This window comes from Lycorma delicatula, chromosome 3, assembly GCF_047948215.1.
Source record: "Lycorma delicatula isolate Av1 chromosome 3, ASM4794821v1, whole genome shotgun sequence".
Taxonomy (NCBI): domain Eukaryota; kingdom Metazoa; phylum Arthropoda; class Insecta; order Hemiptera; family Fulgoridae; genus Lycorma; species Lycorma delicatula.
In genome coordinates this window covers 140,146,695-140,173,055 of record NC_134457.1, presented here as the reverse complement: position 1 = coordinate 140,173,055, position 26,361 = coordinate 140,146,695, and the positions used below count along the sequence as shown (strand labels likewise).

The window sequence follows — 26,361 nt, the reverse complement described above, 5'->3', positions numbered from 1 at the left end:
GACACATGAATAAAATTTTCTTATTGCCGCTATAAAGATACGCTTTGAAGTGATAATATTAAATACCTAATATTGCATTAACAAAATAACATTAATCTTAAGTTCATATAATTCAATTTCTGCTAATATTATTACTTTTACTGTCTACAGAAGAACTACCCTACACTTCATGAACGAATATAATATTGTCACTTTCACTACTGTTTACCAATAACTCACCGAACTACTGCTTTCATTCACCCACAGTCCACAATGGAATGTTGGTGACATCCTCTTCACTCGTTGTTACCACACGCTTAGTGATACCGCCATCACCGCAACCGCGTCGAACTCCGGGCTTACGAAACTACTCTGTTATCGTTACTTATCACGACTATGTCGAACACGCCTCGCAGAACAACTGACTCTCTCCGTTGGTTCCTGGCAATTTTTAAATCCCCTGACCTGTAGAACCAGTACCGCCTCATCCCTTAACTGTTGAAGCGTAATAATTTCCATCGTCTGCGCCCTTATGTTTTCCTACAAATTCTTATTCCGGTCCGGTACCCTTCTAGCCGAACAATAGCTTTTGGAAGTGCCATTGTCTGTATTACAAAGAAAAGATTCTTAAATGGACCTGTTAGTCTGAGAAAATAATCCATTTTTGTTCCTTCTGGATTCTTCTTTTCATAATTTTCTCTTTCTTTCTTCTTAATGAAAAGAAACCCCTTACTCTGGTCCATTATACCGGTCCTGTTACACTATCTTGTTCTTTAATTTTATTTTATAACCCGAAAGAATAAAATGTTTGTTATTAATAAAATAAATATCAAAACTCATTTGGTGAAACAGAAGTTGTAAAATGTTTTCGGTTAACCGAAAAAATGAAAATTTTGTCTTCAATTTTAACAAAAGTATTTTTGTAACATTCAATCCAGTCTTATATTGTCATAGGAACAGTAGTAGACTGAGTAAATTTCAACTAAGATATACATAGAGCAGGAAGAGAATGACGATTTTTAAGTTTACTGAAATAGTAAATTCCCTTGATCGGCTAACAATATATAACATTCAGTCTAGATCAATATGGCACTGCCGTTTAAGATTTTGGTCGGTATAGTCACCCAAAAATTTGCTGACATAAAAATTATTGATTCTAAAATCGTCTGTTTATTTAAATTTTAATTACATAATTTTTACATTTAAGCATACAATTTTATATACATCAAAAAAAATTATATTTTAGTTACTTTCATATATTTTGAAGGTATTTTACGAGCTTTTAAGTTTTATTGAAGCTTTTGAAGATCTTTACATGCTTTAAAAGACTGACTTACCAAAAAACTTTTTTTTGCGAAAAAAAACATTTTCCAGAAAAAGTAAAAACTACAAATCAAAGGAATACTCATGTGCTTAATATTATTATTTACTGTTTTTTATCTTTCAGTGGGTATAATTTTTGTAAAAATGCCGATTAATATTAAGTTTGTCGCAAAATTGATATTTTGATGCATTAACATTAATGGTGAGTTTTAAAGGCATATAGAAAAAGATTTGATTTAGCTTTATCACAAACTACATGTGATGTAGTGAACCTAACTCGAAAATTTTAGAAAACATATAATTTATGTGACAGTTATAAGTAATTTTAACTTTTTGTTTTTATTTTTTAACCTGCTCACACGTAGATAAATTTCCATACATTTTTCTATTTTGTAACATTTGTCACGAACTTAATTGTGTTATGTGTATATACGCATTAATCACTTAACTTCTTTCTGGTCTTCCACTATCTGCTTTTTTAAGATTTCCACTCAATCACTTTTATTCCACTTCTCATCTTTTGAACGATAATTTTCGTTTGTTTGATGTCATCATTACCATCATTACAGTCAAAGATTGTTTGTTTTTAGCTCAACTATTTTCATTTTTTCTTTTAGTTTTTTTTGTGTTTGTTCTCCTGCTCCCCTGGGCCAGCTCAACAATCAAGTATTACTCAGCCCAGGGGAGTGTCCTTGCGACTCTAATGAGCCTCCCTACCTACCGACAGTACGTCCGGCATGGCAGGCCGGCTCGCCGGATCCGGATCTTTTAGAGTTATCTGTGAATACATTCTTCTTTATGTTTCTTTTTATTTTTAATATATTTTGGAAGAATTACATTTCTACATCAATTTCATTGTTTTAAATACTTCTTGCTAATCACCACGATAAAATTGTGGTATTGTTATCATTCGATTCTTCATCAATCAAAGTTTTATTTTATAATATACGTAATTTGTATTTAGCTATCTTACCTCTTTCTATAAAAACCTATTAATACCATAATAATTCTACCGTTACGTCTCATAGCGTATTAAAAGCTAATATTCATTTTGATAAGTTATAAGATTATAAATCATTTGAATTAAAAAAAAAATCTCTTACGTTATTAATTCTTTCTTATCATTAAAATTATACTGGAATAAACTTAAATATAAATGTTTCGATTTAACAACGTATGTATTTTAATTTTAAACATTTAATAAGCTCATTAAATATTTATTTAACACAGTACTTATTAGCATTTACAAAGCGTAAGTTTTATTAATCAATGAACTTACAAAAGAAAAATCAGCAACAATTTAATTCAGTAAGTATTCATTGCCACGGCTAGAATGTATAACATAATTTCAATAAACATATTTCTTTTAATTACATTACAGCAGAGCGAACACGAACATTCATTTAAAATTGTGGATGTTCCGTTCAGTAACATTAGTGAAATTTTCAATTCGCCTTTGTTCCCGTTCGCTCGTGTTCGTTCGACTAACGTGAATTGGTCATAATATATTTTTATAGCATAATATTAATTACTGACGTAAAGATTTTTGTTCACTTTTGTGAATACGATTAATTTATAGATATTTTCTGAATTAATTATGATTTTTTTATTGGTTACCTTTTTAACAGATCTATTCCGTAGTGTGACGTTCTGCATTGTTTTAATAATATTATTTTATTACAGTTATTGAATAATGACGTAATTGAATTAAATTTATTATTGTAATAACGTCAGCAATATTCATAAAACATATTCAGAAATTTTTTCTTTATTAGTTAAATTGAAGGGCTATTGCCATTTTTATTGAATAACAAAAAGAGTTGTCAAAGTAATTTTTGCTGGTAGATCCTGTAAGTCATATTTTCCATTTACTACACTTTATTTCTTCGTGTATACGAGAGTTGTTAGTAAATTTCTCGGCATGACAAATAAAACACAAGATTTTTCAGAAACTTCTTTTTTTTATTTTCAATGTAATTCAATACCTTGTAATTCAATATATTTAGACCAAGGACTAATATTTTAGGCCAATTTTTATTACTCTCAACATAATGCGATTAGTCTAACAATGCAAACTAAACAGTAGCTCTTACCTTGTCATTTGAAGTAAATCTTCGTCTAGCGAGCGATTTCTTCAGGTTCTGGAAGAAAACGTTATCGCTGGAAATTAAATCCTGCGAATTAACGCATGTAAAAGCACTTTAAAGTGTAAGCCATGAAGTTTTGCAATAACCCAAGACCTACGTGTAGGCGTGGTGAAAGAACACTTTCTTTTCGGGCAGATGTGAATCTTTAGCCCGAATTGCTCCTTTCAATCGGTTCAGTAGTGAAACATATGATTTTGAATTTTTCTATGGCGTCTATAAACTAGTAACGGGAAGTATCGTGAACGAGTCGTTCCTTCGATTCGATTCTTTATACTGAAAGAAAGAATCGAGAATCGGTTTGCTGGAGAAACCGATTCTGTTTCCGATTCTCAACAATAAATTGGATTCTCAACATTGAATTGGCGATAGGAAACCAAATCTTTCTCGGTTACGATTCGATTCGATTTGTATCTGCAATCTTTCCTAACCCACCGGCATGGTGGGCCACGACTTTTTCTGCAAACAGTTTCCGCTTTCTTTGGCGCATTTTCATCTGCTTCCATCCATTGTTTGGACTGCTTTTTGGTCTCTGGCGTGTAATGGTGAATCCATGTTTCATCTACTATGTTACGTCGAAGAAATTCAGCGAAATCGCTGAGTAAGGCTAAACACCCTTGAGAAGTCGAATACATTTTTGGTCGACTATTTACAAGCTGTCGATGTAACGGCTACACCTGCAACTTGTTTCTGCCCGGGATGGCCAGGCCAGAATATGTTACTGGTTAGAATCAAACAGAATAATAGAGATAATATCGTGATAAACTAAGGACGTTGAAATATCACAGGCAGTTTCCATACTGTGACAGGTCGACCGATCCCTAAGTTTTTATACTCAGCTGCAGGATTAAAGCAGTTTTTGTTAATATAAGTGTAACATTAAAACCGATCTGTTATTCTGGTAGGTCAGAAGAACTCGGAATCTAACTGTGTAGAGGACTGACTAGTGTAAATTATAATAAACATATTTATTTATCTCTCAGTTAATTTTCATCGAATCTCTTATCATAAAAAATGTTCTCCCTGACTTGAGATATTGGTTTTACCTAGATGTAATCCTCCGAAGCAAACAAATTTATTTAAATTATTATTTTGTATTCAAAGCGTCAAATTGATCGTGTTATTAATGTTTAAAAAAAAAAGCAAATCTTGATTAAAATAAGTTTATTCTGTCTTGTAAATGGCTTAAATTTTTAGTTCATGTGCAATCTTTCTTTACCGAAAAACAACAATGAAACTCCTTTGAGATAAGGATCAGAGCAAAATTTAGCAGATCTCCGTAGCGGAGTGGTAGTGTCTCGGTCTTTCATCCGCAGATCCCGGGTTCGAATTCCAGTCAGGCATGGCATATTTCATACGCTATAAATTTCCATCGGGCTAATGACCACAGCAGTTGATTCCTGGAATCTCAGAAAAAAGATATAGTAAGTTAAAATAATTTTTTTTTTGCAATCCAAATTGAATAAGTTTTTAATGTGAAGTTTAATTCCCCGTTCGTAGCTTTTTTCGCTTATTTTTTTTATTTAATGCTAAAGGAGAGCAGTTTTGAAAAATATAATATTTAATTTTGACAACGATAGTCGGGATTTTGTGAATGAGAAATTATTACTGAAATTATTTCTGTAAAAAGTCAGCATCTTATTATTAAAATTAAAAGATTTAATAAATTTTTTCCTTAAATTCAACAGGAAACTAACAAAGTAGAGTTTTTATTAGGATGAATTCCATAAATAGTCATATTTTTTTAAACTATGAAAAAAATTATAAAATTATTTAACATGGCAACACAACTTTTTTTTTAAAAAAAGGAAAACTGTAGACATTTCTGTACAAAATAAAAGTAAAGGTAATTATGAGTGCGTTGAATCAAATTGTCATTAAAAGTACGGTGGTATACTAGGTAGTTTATCGGAGCTTTTTTCTGCACCTTTTCAATAATTAATCTACAAATAAAAATTATTTTATAATTTATTTTTATTACGATTATTGAAAAACAAACATAACATTAAATCAGAATCCTTATATGACCTACAACAGTTTTTAGATCTGTTTATTACGAAGAGAAAGTATGATACAAGAAATCAGGTCATATTGAATAGTTAACAAGCAATTCAATGGCTGAATTTAATTGCTACATTTTATTATAATTATTATTGTTAGTTATTGATTGTGACATTTGATTTAAAGCCCTTAGCAATTCGTATGTAACTTCTGATATGAAAAGATAGCGTACTACCTTCATGATTATTCTTGTTTCGTAAACAAGGTAGTATATTTTAAGCAGTTTACAGTTGAAGCGTCCTTACCTGTACCTTTTAGATTGATTATTTTTGTTAGAGTTCCTGTTTATTTTATTTTAATTTATGTTATGTGTTTATACTTAACTAGGATTCATTCACAGAAGTGTTTCTTGTTCAAACATCACCGTTCTTTCAGCCGATTCTTTATGAAGTTTATTCCATCTACGATCTCGGACAACGTGTATTACTTAAATAAAATTATATTATAAGTACACTTATTCTAAAAATTAAAAAAAAATGATTCATTTAATTTTTTTACATTTTTTTTCATGCTTGATAGTAATTATTTATTCTCGATTCAGAATTCCTTCCTTTATTTTTATCAAGAAAGTTAATTTTCGTTCAGCCTTTAGTTAATTTTCTTTATAAATTATATGCTTATTTTCAAACAAGCGGGCTTCATTTTTTTAGATCTACCTATATTTTAAACAAAAATACTGTATAATCAAAAACAAAATAAAATGAACTTTACTAAAAACATAAAATAAACATCAACGCACTAAAAAATATAATACTATTTAATTTTTTTTAAATTTCGATTTTTAAAAGTTGCAATTCAACAAAAAAATAAAATATTACTTTTTGCTTTTTAATGCACATTTAGGTGTTGTTTATATTACTGTTTAACATAGAAGATGGAAATGATTTAAACATAGGCTAAATCTCAATTAACATGAAAATTCAGAAAAAAATGACAAAAGCCTCGTATGTTTGGATGATTTTTTTTTAATTACTACCCCATGAGTTCATTAAAAAGTTTAAAGATTTTTTTTTAGATGAAGGATAACTAACATTAATTCTGCATTCCTTATTCAAGAAATTAATTTAGTTAAAGAAATCTATCATTTCTTTTAATAAAAATTTGATGTGGACACAACATGACTTCCTTGTACGCCTATTAAATTACATATACACGTTTTTAAAAACACATAAAATTTGATTTTACTAATACTTTTGGTATTTTTCATACTTTTTTTGTTTTTATTATTGAATTATTTATCGTAAAACGTTTTTAACAATCAGAAGTTAATAATTATTAATAAATCAATATATTTAAGTTAAAAAAAAGAAAAGGAAATGAAGTCTGATTCAAACCGATGTGCCTTCCCCTTGTAAGATGATTATTTCATTAATTAAAATTTTATTTGTTTATAACTCTGGAACCAATTAAAATAAGTACCACTTATGATATATCGTTAAAAAGCTCTCAATGAGGGCTTATTACTGCAGTTAAGAAAAAGTCCAAAATTCAAATTTTACTTTGGATTTTGCGCTGTTTTGGTTGCAATCAAAAACGGAGGTGCACAACTAGATTTTACAACAGTCCTGAATCCAAAATTTTCTACGGCTAATCGTTTTTGAATTATGCCAGATACATACGTACGTACGAACAGACATCACGCTGAAAGTAATCAAAATGGATTCAGGAATGGTAAAAATGGGTATTTCCGTTGAAATCTGAAAACCGAAATTTTTGTGATTACAGTATTTCCTTGTACGCGTACAAGGAAGTAAAGATGTACAAAAATTTTAATAAACGTATTTCCGATTAAATTTCGTTCTTCAGTAATTTTTTCTTAAAATGGAGTTTAGCTCGTTTTCTCTTAAATTATTGAAATTTATTAATATATACGATCTTATCAATAGTTTAAACATGCCAACGGATAATTTAAAGAATTTAAAAAAAGAAAAACTTGTTTCATTAAAAAATAATATATAAAGATATGGATACATTTATCCTAGGATGAAACTTACATGTAGGTGTACAAAATAATAATAATAATTTCTCTTAGTATTTAAGGGAATATTAGATCGTTTAATTTTAATATTAATTAATTTTTATATCAAAGTAATTTTTTATAAAAATAGAAGATACTAACAAATATTTATACAAAGATAAGTGAAAAAAAATTATATATATTCTGTTGTAAACATAAAATCATTTTCATCATCTTATCTAGTAGAGGTGATTATTTTCAGATTGTTTTATATTAATATTATTTGTAGTAATACCATTTACGAAAGAAAAGTTGCAGTTAGGAGAATTACATACTTTTATAAACAAAAAATAAACGATTACATTTAACGGAAGTGAGTTGCATAAAACATTAATCCGTAGTTGATGTAATGTAAACTTTAATTCATAGTTTCTGTATTTTGTGTAAATATTTTTATCCGAAAGGAACAGTATCGCATTTAAAATGCCATTAGTTTACTGTGCAAGAAAGGCCAAATGTTACATCGGTTTATCAAAATATTAATATTTACTCTTATACTAATTGTTATATTTAAATACATAAATTAAAACGTTTTTAAAAAATTTTGAAAAGTAATCTAAAACATTTTTCCATTTAAGTTTTTGAAAAGTAGTTTGCAGTATACATCGTGAGATTTCATGGATTTTTAAACAAGTATGGTAAAATAATATAAAATCCAGTCAGTGATTACATACCGTGCTTACCGTGCAAAAAGTCGGTAAGTTCTATAACTTAGTAGTTTTACACAGTTTAGTATATTTTAAACCATATATCACATAGAAACGCACTGTTCGTTACCCGTGTTGGAAAAATTGGTCAAAACCTTATATTTTTTAAATAACTGTCGTGGAAATTATCGTTTAACAGACAATATTAGATCTGCGTAACAAAAATTGTTTTATGTTCCTCCATGATGTATTTATTTAAAGCAAAAGCTATTACAATAAAATCAAACTTTTATACAGTCGTTGTACCAGGACTTCATGTCTGAATCCTTCTGAGAATTATACTTGTGTTTTTTTTTTCTTTTTCTCTAATACGTATTTACTCGTAATAATTTCACATATGCCAGCAAACAAAGCTCTCATTCAAAGGTTTTTGGCGGATGTTGCTAAATAAATTGTTCGACGCAAGCACGCTAAACCACCCAGTTTCCCTTTACTCCTCATATAAGAAAGACTACACGGAACATTTCCTGGCACGACCGCGGTACACCTGCACTACTTATACCTGTAGTCCTTGGATCTTTCCGTGCTTTCTCTCGCAAACACAATTAAATTATACTAACAGGTTCTTCTTACTGTTCTAAAAACGTATTACAAAAGATTCCATTTCCTAAATAGCGGTTAAAAAAATTCAACGATCAAATATTATTTTAATTCTTCATTATTGCAGCCATATAAATTGATTTTTAGACTATATTAACAAATTAGGGAGAAAAGGTTTTAATTGCAGTAAAATAAAAATCAAATTTTGTAAATAAAATTCATCAAACTTGTATAAAACAATATGAGCCGCAAGAAAACATGATTTTTAAATCTAATTTTGGCAAACTGGCAAAAAAACCGGAAGAAAATATTTAATTAAGAATAATTATAATATTTATTCATTATAGAAAATGTATATAGTAATAGTTCCATATTAATTAAAAACACCCATAAAAAAAAAATTAATGCCGCACAGATATTATCTAAAGCAACGCACGAGTCAAGAGCAGAAGTACAGAAAACATATTACAAAAACATTCGCGTAAGTCTTCATAATTTTTACACAGCATATAATTAATATAACAATTATGTACAAAAAAATTTTAAATAATAATAAAAGAATCATGTGTGCTGAGAAGAAAACTAATTATATAATACGAGTATACACCTCAATTAACATATACTATGTCTATAGTCGTATGATTATTAATATACTAATGTCAAAAGTCATATGCTTAATTAAAACTTTTTTTAACTATTACTAAAATTTTTGTCATTTAAATTTAACCTCGGCTAAAGCCAACTAGCATGTGACTCCTTTAAGCAATCATGTGTCTAAATTCCAAACAAATACTACCTTTCTTTAATGTCTAGTTACAAATGATGTGAAAAATAATATACGTACATTTTTAACAAACAGTTCAGTTTTACTGGAAAAATTATTTATTGAAACAAAATTTTAACAAAGAGTTAATGGACACAGTAAGAGGGTGCAAATCAAGATCAAAAGAAATATTCAAAACAATTGTTTTTTAAAAATTCTGTTATTTGGTAACATCGTAACTTATTCTACATTGAACTTTACAGTTAAATTGAATTGAAATTATAAAAAAATTTCGTAATTTTAACGACTATGTTGTTTTTATCACGTATAACAGATTTACATTTTTTGTCGGCAGTAATACACAAGGAATCTAGAAATTCAAATATCATGTAGTTAAAAACATTTAGTGAGGTCAAGAAACAGTTAGAATTACGCAACACTACTGTAAAACAAAAGTTAGGTACTTTTATTAACCAATTAGAAAAGTAGGTAACTTAAAGCTTTACATCATTAATACAAAAAAAATCAAATCCCATCTATTTTTTAATCATCCTAAATCCATTACTTGTTTTCCCACCAACAGTCGTATATGTAGCGTCTCTAAAAAAATAATAGCAGTCTCATTAGCAAAATATAACAAGTTATCTTTATCTCGTATATTTACTTTAGAAATGTGGTTAATTGTATCAGGAACAAAGTAGAACTCAAAACCGTACTGAGGCACACCACTCTTTAAAATTGTTATTTAAGTACATCATTCACCTTAACACACTGGGCTCTGTCACATAAATAAGATCGAAAAAACTCAGTGCCACCATCTAATAATAGTAATATTACCAAGCATTTTTATAAGAGTAGAATGATCTAGAATAGCATTTACATGTTTTCCAGCATTCATTTTTTCAAAATATAGTCTGTTGAAGAAAAATAAGGCATTATTTACTCCTATACCAGTTTTAACATTGAATTGAATATTATCCAGTAATATTGTAACATGACCGGTATAGCGGACCTGGGTAACGGATTCCTGCCAATTAAGAAGAAAGTAGTAGAAAATATAATAATGAGAGGAATCCAGAAAGGGGCTAAAAGAAATACTTTTAATAAATGTAATAGCTTTGTTTAACAGTCGTCTTTTGTAATATTGCCACTGACACATTAAATAGATGTTCGTTCCGTGAGAAGAGTTACCGGACCAAGGTTAGGAATGCATAGGAACGAAAGGACTCGGTCGATCGTTCGCACGCTTCGAGGGGTCCGGTCCGGCTGGTAAAGAGGCTAGGAATATGAAATACTCCCGGGAAGATCAGTTAAAAATCAGTTCCGCGAGAAGAGCCTGCGAGATGAGAGTCTGCAGATGTGAGTCTTACGATGTGAGTTCTGTGAATCAGTCCGAGAGACATCAGTCAAAGAAAATATTCTGCGAGATCAGTGAAGGAGCGAATTTCGAGTGCAGGTTCGATGAAACTAAGGTAACGTCACAAGTAATGGTTCGGTGAGTTACTGTAAGTGAAAGAGATAATGTACTAAATTTCATTCATAAACTGTTAGGGTAGTTTCATTTGCGAACAGCCAAGGTATTTGCAGTAAAAGAACTTTATACTTGTCCATTGTACTATTGTTGTTAATACAAGACTCGTGATTAAAAATGTTAAGACTAGCGGTCATGCTATGTATTTTGTCAATGGACTGAATTCTGGCTTTCATTATTTATCTATCTGTGAATAAATCTTGACGATTACTTTAAATTCTGGTTTGTGTGTAAGCTCTGTTCACTATTATTATTATTGACATTTAATATTATTATTGTTTAGTGTTTTCCATTATTCTAATTATTATTGTGAGCTTTTTTTTATTGTCTATTATTTTTATTATTATACTGATTATTACCGTGGTTGTAGTTACTATACTTTTTTTATTATTTATTTTATGATTGTTTTAATATTATTATTACTATAGTCATTACAGTTGATCTATCTGGTTTTAATTATGTTTTTAAACCAATGAATTGTAATTATATAAACATTCTTAATTGTCAATATCTCAATATGCTGATCAAGTCGCGAACACGCGACAATATACTCGTATATATGGGAAAGTTAATCAGTTGTTTGTAACAGCATCTCACGAGAACCAACCGACCGATTGCTTTTAAATTTTCAGTATACATTTATGTTATCCTAGAGAAGGTTTTAAGCCATAGATTGAGGCCCTAGCCCCCTTAGAGAAAAATTGTGAATTAAAGATTCATTAAAGAAATAAAAATTAATCCTTTACTTCATTATATTTGTCACCCACGCAACAGAAATATAACGAACTAAAATGGCTAATTCTTTTTTCTTTAATAAATATTTAATATTCACTCTACTATAGTTATATAATTACTACTATTTTGTCTTTTGCAATTTAGTTTTTTCTCAAGCATCTGTAAAGTCTGTATACTTCCTTCGTCGACGTTCCCTCTTCTCTTTTTTTGTACAATAATAACGTCTCCTTTCATTATTCATTTTTTCGTCTTTCTTCCATGTATTTTTTTCAATCTTTCTCATTGTAGTCAACTATTTATTACCATAAACACATATATATATATAAAACTGCGAAAGTTTCTCACAACCATGAGGATAATGAACGTGTCCAGGGTTCCTGGCTGGATGGTTGGGTGAGCAACCTTCCAGCCAGGAACAATAGATTTGTTAATCTATTGTTTAATATATTTTTTTAATATTTTAGATAGTGACAAGGTTAAAGTAAAGATGTAAGTCGATAATAAAATGGGTCCCTGTTGTCTCACCATCTTTATATAATGGGATTATCTTAAGTTGATTGATACTTTAAGGATATACGCCGTGTATTATTTATTTCTTATTTTCAAAATAACTAATAATGGATATATTTCATGACAAAAAAGTAAACCACCATAAAACGATAAATGAAATAATTGGATTCAGTTATTTTTGTCTTTCAATAAGCTGTGTATGATTACATCAAAGAATACATTCTCAATTTATCATTAAATAACGAAATTTATTATTTAAAAAACAGACGGACAAATACATACGTACGTGTGCATATATATTTCAGCAGTGTGTATTTAGTAAGAAAAAATGTACATTAAGATTGCGTTAAAAGAAATGTGAAAAGTGGGTGAAACTGAAATGAAAAAAAATAGTGAGGACAGTTTATATAGATACTTCATTTCAGAGGTTTCTTTGGATTTATGCCAGGTTAAAAAAAAGTACGTACAATTTATCGATATAACTTTTCATGCATATGACTTTTTTTGTGCAGAAATGCAATCCCCTTTGATTTAACAAATAAATGTATGTGTAATGTCAATTTGGTTCTAATAAAGTGCAAAAAAATCGAAAATAAATATGCCAAGGTTAATCTTATTATATATTTTTAACCGATTATCTTTTTTTTTTTCACAGTTTCATATGTATCAATTTCGTTTTAAAAGTCAGTTCAAATGTAATAATTTTTATTTATTTATTGTCTGTTGTGAATTTTACTATTACAGCTTAGTTTTAGTAACATTCATTTAATTTGTTTTCTGTGAAAAACTGTAGTTTTATTCTAGTAAATACATAAAATTTATTTTAGAACGTTTTATTTTGTACAAAAAATTAACTGTATTGAAGTTCTGATTAGAAGAGTTCTTTGCAGCAGAAATAATGATTTTATAATCAGTTTTAATACTAAGAGTCGACTAATATTATTAAAAAATAATTTTGTTTTCCTTATATTTTTGAGATGCACTGCTATCATAATTTGTAAACTTAGGTTTTTCTAGTATAATTTATATGTATCAGATGTACTTTTTTAATTAAAAACTTGTAATGAAAGTACTGGTTATTATTTACTATTTTTTAATTTGGTTTATTCCCTAAATAAATAACTATAACATTACAAAAGCATAATACAACGTTAGACTGTGCTTATTAGCATAAATAGTGTTTTCCAAAAGAAAAAAAGAAGAAAATAAGAAACTATCGATTGAAATAGCTTATTTTAATTGATGTCAAGCGTCACAATCAAACGGTTGCAGACAACCCAATAAAATATACCAGTAATCCTGAAAACGGCAAAGTTATCCTTAGTAATAATAAAAGCATCCTGGGTTCGACGTACTATAGAAAGTGAGAAATTGTTCATTGCCTTCTTCACTGAGCCAGATATGCTGTTATATATCGGTATATCAAGCCCGTAAAAGTGTAATATAATACAAACAACCCTTCAAATGACAATTTCACTTTGTGTACTACAGGGAGTAGATTTATAAAAGAACATCATTACTCTCAGAGAAGACATTGCAGCTTGTATTTCTGATCTTTTACGTGTGTTACTTCCATTAGAAAGTCTGGAACAGATTTGCATAAAATATGAAATCAATGTGTCTCCTTTTGCAGCAAAACAGTTCATAATATACATTGTTCTAACCAATAATGTTTCTATTCAGTAGGACAAATTTCATTTCCACTTTAACAAAAAAAAACATATACTAGTTTAGAGAATTAACTGATTATAAACTATTTATACTTTTAAACAGAAGAAAATTACATTTTAAGTTATTAGATCATGCTATATCATTAGTTGTATTTAAATTTGTTATACAAGAATTTTCAGTAAGTTTACCTAATTTGCATAACAAATAGCATTGTTAACATTTTTTTTCAAAAAATATTTTCGGATAAGTTGTTAAATCTCTGAAATCACAAGCATATTTTTTACCAGTAATAATATTAGTATCTAATTTATCCTTCTTGTTCATACTCATAAAATGGTTTCATTTTGGGCTACTTGTAATGTAATCATTTTTAAATTCATTTTCATTATTTCATCAAATTATTCAATTTGTGTCATTTTTAACTTAATAAGTTTAGTTTATTACTTACGAATCATTTCAAAATACTTCAATTTTTTATTTATTGTCAATATTATTATTAGACGTAAAAATAAATTAAAAGCACTGTCATTAACTAGTAAGTGTTCATCTCAGGGTTTTAACATAGTCCTAACAATCACAGAGAAAAAATATCTATCTATGTATGTTCTACTGGTTCCAAAATTATGCCTCTGAAATCTCAGTCATTACATTTTGGGGAAGAGGATAGGGGATAATAACAAAACAAGGTTTGTGTCATTCAGTTGTAAATAAATATTTTTATTTAATATAAATAAACAAATCATGATATTTGTATATGATACACATTGACTTAAATAATTAGTTCATACGTATAACATTTACATATGCAGATATATATTAAAAAAATTTCAAATTTACACATAATTAATTTCAACACATTTTAAAATTATCAATAATAGTTTCGTTGGTTGTATTTAAATTTGTTATACAGGAATTTTCAGTAAGTTTACCTAATTTTGCATAATAAATAGCATCATTAATAATTTTTTCACAATATATGCGCTGATAAGTTGTTAAATCTCTTAAATCACAAGCATATTTTTTACCTGTAATAATATTAGCATCTAATTCATCCTTCTCATTCATACTCGTAAAATGCATTCGTTTTGGGTTACTTGTAACACAATCACTTTTAAATTCATTTTCATCATAATATGTAAACTTACGTTTTTCAAATAGATACGTATCAGATGTGCTTTGCAAATCGGAACTGTGTGGTGAGAGTACTGGATTTTCAATAAATATTTCACTTCCAACTTCCTGAAATTAAATTAAAAGAATTTCAGTTTATAATATGCATAAATATTTTAGACAGAAGCATTTTTAAAGGTCAGTAGACCTTTTAAGATCAATATTAATAATTTAGGCCCCTATTAAAAAAATAATAATAATAATAATAATAAACAGGGTCTGTTGTATATTAAGCTAGGGTTGAAATAAAATATTCAACTTCTCAATTCCCATAGTGAATAAAAGAAACCAGATTTCACCTGAAATCAGACACAAAGAATGTGGTTGTTCTTTTATGTAGACATGTTCATTTACAGTACTTTCTGAAATAACTCTACTATGTTTTATAGAGGTAGATAATCTTTGTAAGAACTCTGAAATTTGCATCGAGTCTGGCAAGCGATCCCAAACATCTGTTTCTACAGTGTAGAAAGGGACTGTATGTGCAACTGACTCACTTTGCAGTAACTGTAATATGTTTATAGTACTGTATGTTGCTGTATTGGTTATCATGTGGTAAACAGTTATCATGTTTAACTCATTGGGAGTAAGATGTAGAAGCTTGAAAATAGATTCAGATTCTACAATGACAGATGTCAGATTTACAAAGACATAATATGAATTAAACAGGTAATGGCAGCAAACATTTAACAGGTACAGCTCTTCTTTTTGCTCTAATGATACTTTATAAAAAGAGACCATTCTCTCTTTTCCTCTCTGGAATGGAACCATTCTCTCTTTTTTCTCTGTTGTGAATCATAACAAATAAAACATCTGTATTATGATATGAAGGAGCTCATTTTCTTTTAACTTTGTTGATATCTTAAGTTCAAATATATATATATATATATATATATATATATACAATGATTATGATTACTCCCAACAGAATTCTAATGAAGCACAGAACCACTGAAAAAAGGAAATACTACAAAATTGTATGTATGCTACAAGAAGGAGGAAAATGAGTAGATTATTCATATTTAACCAAAGTGAGCTGGTATTTACTGTGAAATAAAGAAAAAAAAGGAGGAAATATAGATAAAACTAATCACTGTTTATAGAGAGGAAAATATATTATAAATTAAATAACTTCCTAGAACATTGTTTATTCATCTGTTTTATAAAAGAACTTAGTTTTATATTTATTTATTCAACAGTAATAAAATTCATAAAATAAAAGATCATATAATGAATGGTAAGTCAAAAATAAACATTCTGATTAATAAAGTACATCTAATATATATATATATAAAATAAGATACAATTTTTTAAATGTATTTTTCATCTTTGAACAAAAATATAGCACTAGATATACCTCCATATTATTTGTTATAATAATATATAAATACAAAGTTTCATTTGTCTCTATGTACAATGTTTTCAGGAGGCACTTTTTTAAATTATTTAAAGGACATCTTTTCAGAAAACATACATTTTCTGAAACCTAACAACTTTCCTGTTGAGCCTAATACCTCTTGAAGTAGCACGCTGATTCCTGGATTAAAAAATTCAGCTTCAATTTTAGTCGAACAAATAAATACAAGTGTCACCATAACTTTTCAACAAAATTCTGAAAGCACTGAATTTGTGATTGGTTGAATGAAAAACTGTCATACTGGCTAGTTAGCTAAAGATTTGATTATAAGAAACTGAATCGCATGTAGAATGTTTAAGATAATAAGTATGTATGTATGTTTAAGTTACATTCTCTCAAAGTTTACATAGGGGTGGCACTCAGGATTATCACTACCTTCTCATTCGGAAAGTTGACAGTTCAAGGCCAAGCTATAGTATTTATATTTTAATCCAATTAGCTCTTCGATATTGCCTCCTGGTTACCATTTTATATTTAATTCTAATTAACAACACATTTTGACCTTCCAATCCGGAAATCTAACAACCTACTTTCTGTGTCTTTTCATTACCATACGAAGAGATAGTTTCTTACATATAAAGGCGCACAAAATGCTTGAAAATTATTGTACTAAGTAATTCTGAAGTGGGACCTTTCTTTCTTTTTTCCTGTTTAGCCTCCGGTAACTACCGTTTAGACAATTCTTCAGAGGATGAATGAGGATGATATGTATGAGTGTAAATAAAGTGTAGTCTTGTACATTCTCAGTTCGACCATTCCTGGGATGTGTGGTTAATTGAAACCCAACCACCAAAGAACACCGGCATCCACGATCAAGTATTCAAATCCGTGTAAAAATAACTGGCTTTACTAGGACTTGAACGCTGTAACTCTTGACTTCCAAATCAGCTGATTTGGGAAGACGCGTTAACCACTAGACCAACCCGGTGGGTCTGAAGTGCGACCTAAAATTCACTAATGTAACTGTTAAAATCAGTACCAATAAGTGCTGAAAAGCAGTCTAAGTCATGAGATAAGCAACATGTTTCATGAGTAGGTTATGGGATTATTCCTCTCTCTCGCTTTTTTCTTTAGAAGCTTACATTACATAACTATATTAAGAACACATTTTTGGTTTTTTGGGGCGCACAATGAAGGTTAGTTATTAACACCCTATTAACGATACTGGCTAACATTGTAAGCAGTTAATGAAAACACACACATAGAATTGAAATATTTTCACTATGCCGAATACTTAACAAATGTGGGTAGTGATTATTTTTTGGTTACTTACAATGATGGGTATTTTCCTTTAGAAAAAAATATTAAAAATTTCAAGCTATTAATATATAAAGATTTAACTCTGAAAGTCATATCTGAAAGCAAAACATTCATTCTGCATATACTTTAGAAATTGTCATTAAGCAGATCATATGTGCATGTTTATAATTTTTATTTATTTTTTTTATTCTTCGGCTTGATGATATCACCACATAAACCACAATAACTTGAAGCTTGTGTCTGAAATATGGAAATGGAATTTTTTAGTGTATGAGAAATGCCACGCTGACCAGGATGATTTATTTTATTTATTTATTTATTTAAATTCACTTGAAGAGATACAATAATACACATACAATAAAAAGCTAAAAATACAGATACAATAGATCATTTTTAATAATACATATCAAACCTGCTATCAAAAGTAAATACTTGAGCAAGAGTAATGGTTATCATAGAGTAATCAAACAAAAAAATCATATCAAAATCATAATTTACATATAAAACAATATTACTTAAATACTGCTCAATTTCGAAAAATTCCCAAATTTATTTAATTAATATACACTAAAAATCATAGTCATCACTTTGAGAAAAATCCTTCATATATTTTCTTTAAGGAATGAACAGAAACAAAATTACCCAAATCAATATAAAGCATTAACAATAACAAACTAGCTGTATTGTATAAACCTCTCCTAAAATGAACTCTATTAACAACAGGTATACAAATATTGTTCATCAAAGAATGTCTAGTTACGTATGAATGATTATAATAGAATTTAAATAAATGTTAATATCTATAAATAAATAATAATATATTTTTAACATATCAGTTTTTAAGATAATCAACTTTAAACAAAAACTAAAGCAAATTACTAGGAAACATATACCGTTAAACCAGACAGATTTTTAATAAGGATAATAGTAATTAATAATGGCTGGAGTACATAGTCAAACACATTCCCCCAAACCAAAATGCCATATGAAAGTAATGCATGAACAAATTCACAATAAACCATTATAAGCTAGATATAAGACAAAATATGCCTAAGAATCCTAAACGTGTTAAAGAGCCTCTTAACCTTCTTAACCAAATTATTTATACAGATATTAAATTTCAGATTACAATCATAATCTATCCCAAGATACTTAACAGAATTAACAAAAGTTATCAGAGTACAATTACAAGTATTCATATTAAGCTGACAGCAATAAAATGTATCTAGAATTATTTTATTATTATTAATCATTATTCTCCTGTCAGAAAAGTAAACTACTTTACTTTTAATTGTATTAATTCACAAAAAATGTTTATACACCGTACCAATCGTACGTATGTACCACCGTACAACCGTTAACCAATCTCACTCAGCCTAGCCTCATTACAATATTACCAAAAGAACCATAATCAAAAATAATGGTCTATCTGAATATTCAAATTGAATATATACCAGGATAAAATTGGGACCAAAACAGCACTATGTGGAATCCCAGCAATCACAGGAAGATCATCATTAAATACACCATTCAGTTTAACACTTTGTGTTCTGTTACTTAAAAATGACTAATAAATTCAAAACAAATCTCCCTAATACCGATATGCAATTTATTCAATTGAAGCGAATGACAAATAGAATCAAAGGCTTTTTGTATATCCACAAAGATCCGATTGACATGGTCACCATCTTCCAACCTTTCCAGAATCAGATTTGTAAGAGTAAACAAGTCATTATCAGTTCCTGTCCCAGATCTGAATCCAAATTGATTTCTGCTAAACAGATTATATTTTTCAAAAAATGCACCCAATCTAAATTTATACACTTTTCCAAAATTTTAGACAAAGGCAAGATCAAAGCTATGGGTCTATAATTTATTGGGTTCCTTTTTTCACCATTTTTATATAATATAATTACAATTACCTGTTTAAAAAATGTAGGAAAAATGCCATTGACAAAACATAAATTAAAAATATGAACAAGAGGCAAACAAATAAAAGGATTAAGCAACTTTAGAATGTAATCAGGTAATCCATTAGTTATAAAACTATTATTATCCTTTAATTCATTAATTAATTTAATAATTTCATCAGATGTAATCAACCGCCTGAAAAAAATTAGAACAATAAGGTTCATACTTTATCTTCCCATGTAAGGGCCTACTTTCATCACAATTTGTAAAAAGATTATTAGTAATAGGTTTAAGTTGTTTGTTGAAATTGCTGTTTATACTTATTTTGCAGAACCATGAAAACTCAGCATAATATCTCATACAATGCTTTAGCACTCCAATTTTTTGCTCCTCTAGATTGCAACACAGTGATGACAACTAATTTATTTCAAATATAGATTCAGTTCATTATTAAGAAGCAATCAAAAAATGTTGTGAATTCAGATATTAAGTCTTCACTCAGAGAAGGTTTAACTTTTACATAAATGGAACAGTTTACATTTGTTATAGCATTTCTTACCAATAAAATGAACACTCAGCTCCCAGGTATTCCAACTTCTTTATGCTGAAATTTTGGTAGAGAAAAATGCAGTGTTTCTTTATTGCCAGCAGATATAAATGTTATCCTTCTTCAATTACAAATATTGAAGCGTTTCATTCACAATATAGTATTGTTTTCTTGAGCACATATATATATATATAAATAGGTTTTATATATATATATATATATATATATAAGATTTTTGGATTCTATATTTATTTTTTAATTAAACCTGATCTAAGAGCTTACATAGACTTAACTAGACCTTTACATATAGTTTAATGATACTCTTTTCCCCAATTAATGCACTCTTTGACATTTATAACATTAATTTTGTGAGAAATTGCTCACAAATATGTTTCACTAAATTGTTGAATGTTTAGAAATATAAATTTGAAGATATATTTTCACAAAAAACTTATGATTGCTTTTTTTATATCAAAAATCTGTACAATAAGTTACAAATTAAAAAAAAAAACAGCATTTTCTCAGAAAATATATCTAAAAATAGTCATAATAAACCATATGAATGCCATTTGCGGTTTTTTTTTGCAGATGTCTGTGTATAAAAAAAAAATAGTGATACTGGGCTCTGGAGATCAAATTCTGTACAGAAACACTAAAATTTAATGAATTAGAAGATGTGAAGGTATTATTAATAGCTTGTAACAGTAGAAACATATCCTATGTTGTCTGATGTTCATTTCTCTTATTATTTACTACAGACTTAAGGCATACCAAAAAATTATCTCGTAACTGTTACATAACCCTGATACAATTCCAACGATGGCTTTTATTATTTGAACCATGATGATAAAATAAATTAAGTTTCATATTTTTCTATAAACAAATTAACGTGCTCTTTTTGATGTCTCAATTTTGATTATTATTCTTGTAGGGCATTTCTTTTAAATTTTCTATTTAGAAATTATTTTCGTTTAAAAAAAAAGAAAAGTTAAATGAATATGCATTTGTTTGCGTACATACCTGAATTTTGTTGAATCTTTGTCTTGGATGTCTTGCATATCTATCTTTTAAAAATATTAGTGGTTGAAATCCAAACCATGTACTTTCATACGTTTCGACTTCCATAAGAGATGTTTCATAAATTCTTCTCATTTCTCTGGCGAACTGTCCTTGAAGATTTTTTAATTTCCTATCGATTTCATTTTTTGATATGTTTAGTTCCTCACCTATTTCACAAAGAGCAGTGTTTCTTCTTTGAATATCTTTATAATATTCGTGATTAGGATCCCATAAAATCTGTTTCATTTTGTATAATTCTATTAACTTTAATGTTTTTTCTTTACTCCAATCCATGAATATTTTATTTAAAAAATAAGAAGTACAAAAGCAAAATAAATCTTTCACTTTTCAATTTATGATCAAATAAAAGAAACATGCGAGTGAAATTTTCAATTTCGAAGTTAATACTGACTTGAATGTTAGGTTATAAATTACATGAATAAAGAGGGTCGGACGACATGCGCTCGTTGTCAGACGACTGCGTTCGATGAACTCGCTGTGTTTCCTCTGCCCGACGCCAGTACTCAACTGTTAACATTCTACACGTCGCCAGTCCCTTTGCTGTTGTCATGTGACCTTGTCCTCAGAACTTCTGACATGTCGCCGTTTATTGAAACGTGTCGGTAGAAACAATCTTTGTTTTATTGTAAACAATAAGTAAATAGAGCGTATGTGTGCACAATAATACTGATATATAAAATTTTGATTTGAAATACAGAGTATTGCTAAATTAGTTACACAAAAGTAACCTTCAATAAAAGTAAATTACTACAGAAATGTTTGATTCAACTCTGAATACTCTATATCTTCGAGTTTCATTTAAAAATGTTCAATTTGGCTACCTTTGGTAACACGGCAGATGTCCCATCTGTAGTCAGTTTCCTGCCATATCCTATGAAGCATATCTTCGACTACGGTGGCAACTGTTTGTATTATCCGGTATTGCAGCTCGTCGACATTTCCTGGAAGCGGAGGAACCCCGTACAGAGAAGTTCATTGGAGTTAAATCAGGCGATCATGGTGGCCACCACGTCCAATCCAAGTCGACACTTTGCTGTTAAGATACGCAACAACTGCACGATGATAATCTGTTGGCGCGCCATCTTGCTGGAAAATGAATTCTGTACCCATATCCTGCTGTAATTAAGGCGTAGATAATGTTTAATCACTTCCAGGTTAATATGCCAAGTAGAGTTGACTAGGCAAAAAAGAAAGGACCGTAAATTTTGTGACAATTTACAGTACAAAAACATTTTCCTTAGGCGAGTCCCGTAAGTATTCCGCGAGTTTACGTGGATTTCACTCACCCTATATCCGAACATTATGTCGATTTACTTTACCGCTGGTATGGAAAGTTGCTTCGCTATTGAACACAATTTTATTAAGTTAATTATCTTCAGTCTCAATTTTGTTTAACATGTTTACACAAAACTCAGTTCATTTTCTTTATCGCCTTCACTCAAACTTGTATCAGTTTTAATTTGTAGGATTTAAATGACAGTCGATTACGCAATACCCTCCATACTGTAACCCTAGGAATTTTCAGTTTTAAGCTGACGCGTCCCGTTGATCTATCTACCTGGACTACGATGAATGTCTGCCGCACTTGTTCGAATACCGCTTCAGAAACTGAAAATCTACCCTAATCTGGCATCCTTGTGATACACAACCTGTTTCAATGAAACGATTGTACCGTACAGTAAAGACGGTCTTTGAGGTAGTTGCTTGCGATATTTAGTGATAAATTATCTCTGTACGGTAGTAGTCGATTTTGATTGATAAAACAGTAAACAACACTGAGCACGGTCTGCACAGTTATACCACTCCCATGATGACTGATGGAATTACTCATTCGCGCGTGCCACCTACTGAGGACGTCTAAACTAATTAAGAAATACTATATATATATATATATATATATATTATTATTATTATTGTGATATGCTGTGACTTACGGTATATGATGCAGAATCATGGTACAGTTTTAAAATTATTAATTAAATGAAAAAAATTAACTTACAATTTATTTATTGAATTCTTAATTTCAGATATTTTTTACATAAAAAATTTCCATGTATGAGCCACTTGTGATGTGAAAATTTCCAGTCTATGTTCAACTTAATTTCTGTCCGCACACGATCTAACATAATTATATCGTTTTGTGGCTGAAACTGCGTTTCGTATTTTTTTTTCTTTAAATGAATTAGGTTACGTACCTTTTTCGAAAGAACTATTTTTTAAATTAATGCCTAACAAAAATTACATTTAAATGTATCTTGCCCTATTTTGTTGAAAATAAAGAAGCTATTTGCATTTTCGTAATCATCGGATAGGGAATAAATGAAAATTAAAACGTCCACTAATTTCTTTCGTGAAAAAAAGGCGTAGTTACAAGATTTTTCATTTGACTACACTTAACGATAAATGGGTTTCGTGCTTTTACAAAAAAGCATATGGATTTCGACTCCCCCGTATTCTTGAACTGTGTCTGTTCAAGAATAGGTTCTTGGTGAAGAACACATTCATTAAAGTGAAAAGTATAGTAGCTTCATCTGTAAAAATTAACGGTAGAGATGCATCGTTTTGACTGGTTCTGTTTTATAATATTAGAGCAGAAAATTAAAAAGGTTTTCCTCTATTAGTCGATTTGAATTCTTGTAGCAAATGAATTTAAACCCGTTCATGTATCCATGCGAAGCCTTTTATAAAGAACTCTATTAGTTTTTCTGTTTGGAATTAATAGTTGGAAGTTCGATGAGAAATGGATTTATTTGAAATCACGGAAGCGTCTAATTCTCCAACATTTTCTTTTGATTCTGACTTTCCAGGTGATTTCTGTTTGATGACAGATCCTGTTTCCTTGAACTGAGTGTACTCGGTTCAATTATAAGATACTCCTTTGTTCATTTACATCGAAATACAATGTTGAACAAAAATTACCGGTTTAAGTTCGGGAAACTTAAAAACAATTGCTTTTTCTTTAGTAGAACATAGTAATCACAAAGATTCAACTCAACAACACAAAAAATCAATGTACTTGTTGAAATAGTCATTAATAAATGAACTGTAGAAGTGGAGATACCCAGTGTCGCCACTATAATTTCTCAAAATGTCCCTCAAGCTTTATTATCGTTTCTGAACTCCGATCATTGTTTTATTATAACCGAAATTATTATTATTTCTTAATTACAATTTAAAAACTACAAATGAACGAAAGTTAACCAAAACTCATTTGTTTAATCAAAATTTAAGTATGAATATTTTGGGAAAAAATGATGATTTTTTTCTGTTTATAATTTTAATGAAATTATACTTCTACTTATAAAGTAGTAATGATTTACAACTGACACAAATGTATAACATGTTGATATTATAATGTTAAAAAATCGATTATGTTAATCTGTATAATGTTATAAATAAGGCCAATTCGAAATCAGTCCTAGAAAAATTCTGTTTTGTTTTTAATAAGATTTATACTTGTGTGAATTTTTTTCTGGAGGTTTCACTTGGCATTATTATAAAGCAAAATAGGATCCCTATGAAACCCACCGGGTTGGTCTAGTGGTGAACGCGTCTTCCCAAATCAGCTGATTCGGAAGTGGAGAGTTCCAGCGTTCAAATCCTGGTAAAGCCAGTTATTTTTACACGGATTTGAATTAAGATGTTGGTTACCGGTGTTTCTTTGGTGGTGGGGTTGGATTTTTCAATTAACCACACATCTCAGAAATGGTCGACCTGAGACTGTACAAGACTTTCATTTCATTTTATACTCATACATATCATCCTCATTCGTCCTCTGAAGTAATACCTGACGGTGATTCCCGGAGGCTGAACAAGACCCCTATGGAAAGAAAGAAGATAAATGAATATTGGTGTCAACTTTAAAAGAGATCGTTTTTCGAAGTATTGAACGAGGATTTCGATTTCCTCCTAGCGGTAACTTTCCTGTAATTTATTTGCTTAAGATATATCCAACAAAAAAAAGTAGGAGTGAAAGAAGTTCATAATTACAAAAAATTATGAAAAAAATCATTTTAAAAAAAAAATGTTGTTCAACATTGAAACGAGAGAGCTGTCACAATAAAACGGAAACACTTTTATATTATCTAATCGTTGGAAATGAATTTATAAAAATTTTAACCGTGAGAAAATTAAGTTATTCAAAATTAACATTATGATAATTTGTTTTATTTTTTATTCTCTCTTCCCGGGTAAGCAATCACGATTGTTACTGAATAATGTCATATAATTGGTTAGTTTTTTTAAATATCTCGATTGTATTAGTTGTCATATTTTCGTAATTCTGAAGAACTGTGCTTGTTATTCATCAATCACTCCTGTACAAATTAAATTCAAGTTAATAAGAATACATAAAGATGTGAATGATTTCTTCTGTTTTTATCAAAAATCTGTTATAATTTAGATTTACCTCTACAAACTACGATATAACTCATCTCTTTCGATTTTTTTTATATTTTGTTTCTTTTTCTTCTATTTGGATTTCTGTAAAAAAATTTTTAAGATATAATTAACTTAAAAAGACAATAATTTCAGAATAAAAAAGAAATATTTTTATCAAATTACCTCTACACCAAATAGATATATAACATTTCACTGAAAGATAGATTATAATATACATTTTAACACATTTTGAATTGAAACCTTTTAACCAGCTTGTTTTAAAATAGTTTCTAGAAGCTAATATCATAAAAAGAGAAGCTAATTATGAACGCTGATTGATATTAAGACCATATTGATAAAACTAAAACGAAGATGTTACTAATATTGACCTAACTGCGGTGAATTGAACCATTAAGAAATATGATAACGTGGTTGGCCTAATACTAAATAACATCTAACCAGTTAATTATAATGACTTCTTTTATTAATAAATAACAATAAATTTGTTAGTAATTTAAAGCGCGTCTAACTTTGCTTTGATTTTAATTTGTGATCTACGTTCTTCGCGACCTGAATTTCGATTCCCTACTTAAATATTCAAACAAATTTTTGACC

At 29.1% G+C, this 26,361-nt stretch overlaps 2 protein-coding genes across 6 annotated transcripts in view; one reads left to right on the top strand and one right to left on the bottom strand.

Annotated features, from left to right (window-relative positions):
- Window positions 1-26,361, top strand: part of LOC142322053 (uncharacterized) — an 850,063-nt gene that overhangs the window by 699,042 nt on the left and 124,660 nt on the right. The window lies entirely within an intron of this gene.
- Window positions 14,792-26,361, bottom strand: part of LOC142322054 (uncharacterized) — a 38,217-nt gene continuing 26,647 nt past the window's right edge. The window contains exons 1-2 of one of the 2 annotated variants that reach the window (XM_075360679.1): window positions 21,307-21,860; window positions 14,792-15,220 (exon numbers count right to left, since the gene is read on the bottom strand). In XM_075360679.1, the coding sequence (XP_075216794.1) occupies window positions 14,831-15,220; window positions 21,307-21,639 (723 nt within the window). In that variant the 5' untranslated portion in view covers window positions 21,640-21,860 and the 3' untranslated portion in view covers window positions 14,792-14,830. Of the gene's footprint in view, window positions 15,221-21,306; window positions 21,861-26,361 lie in introns of those variants that run through there. The other variant, XM_075360680.1, reaches the window with a different exon arrangement.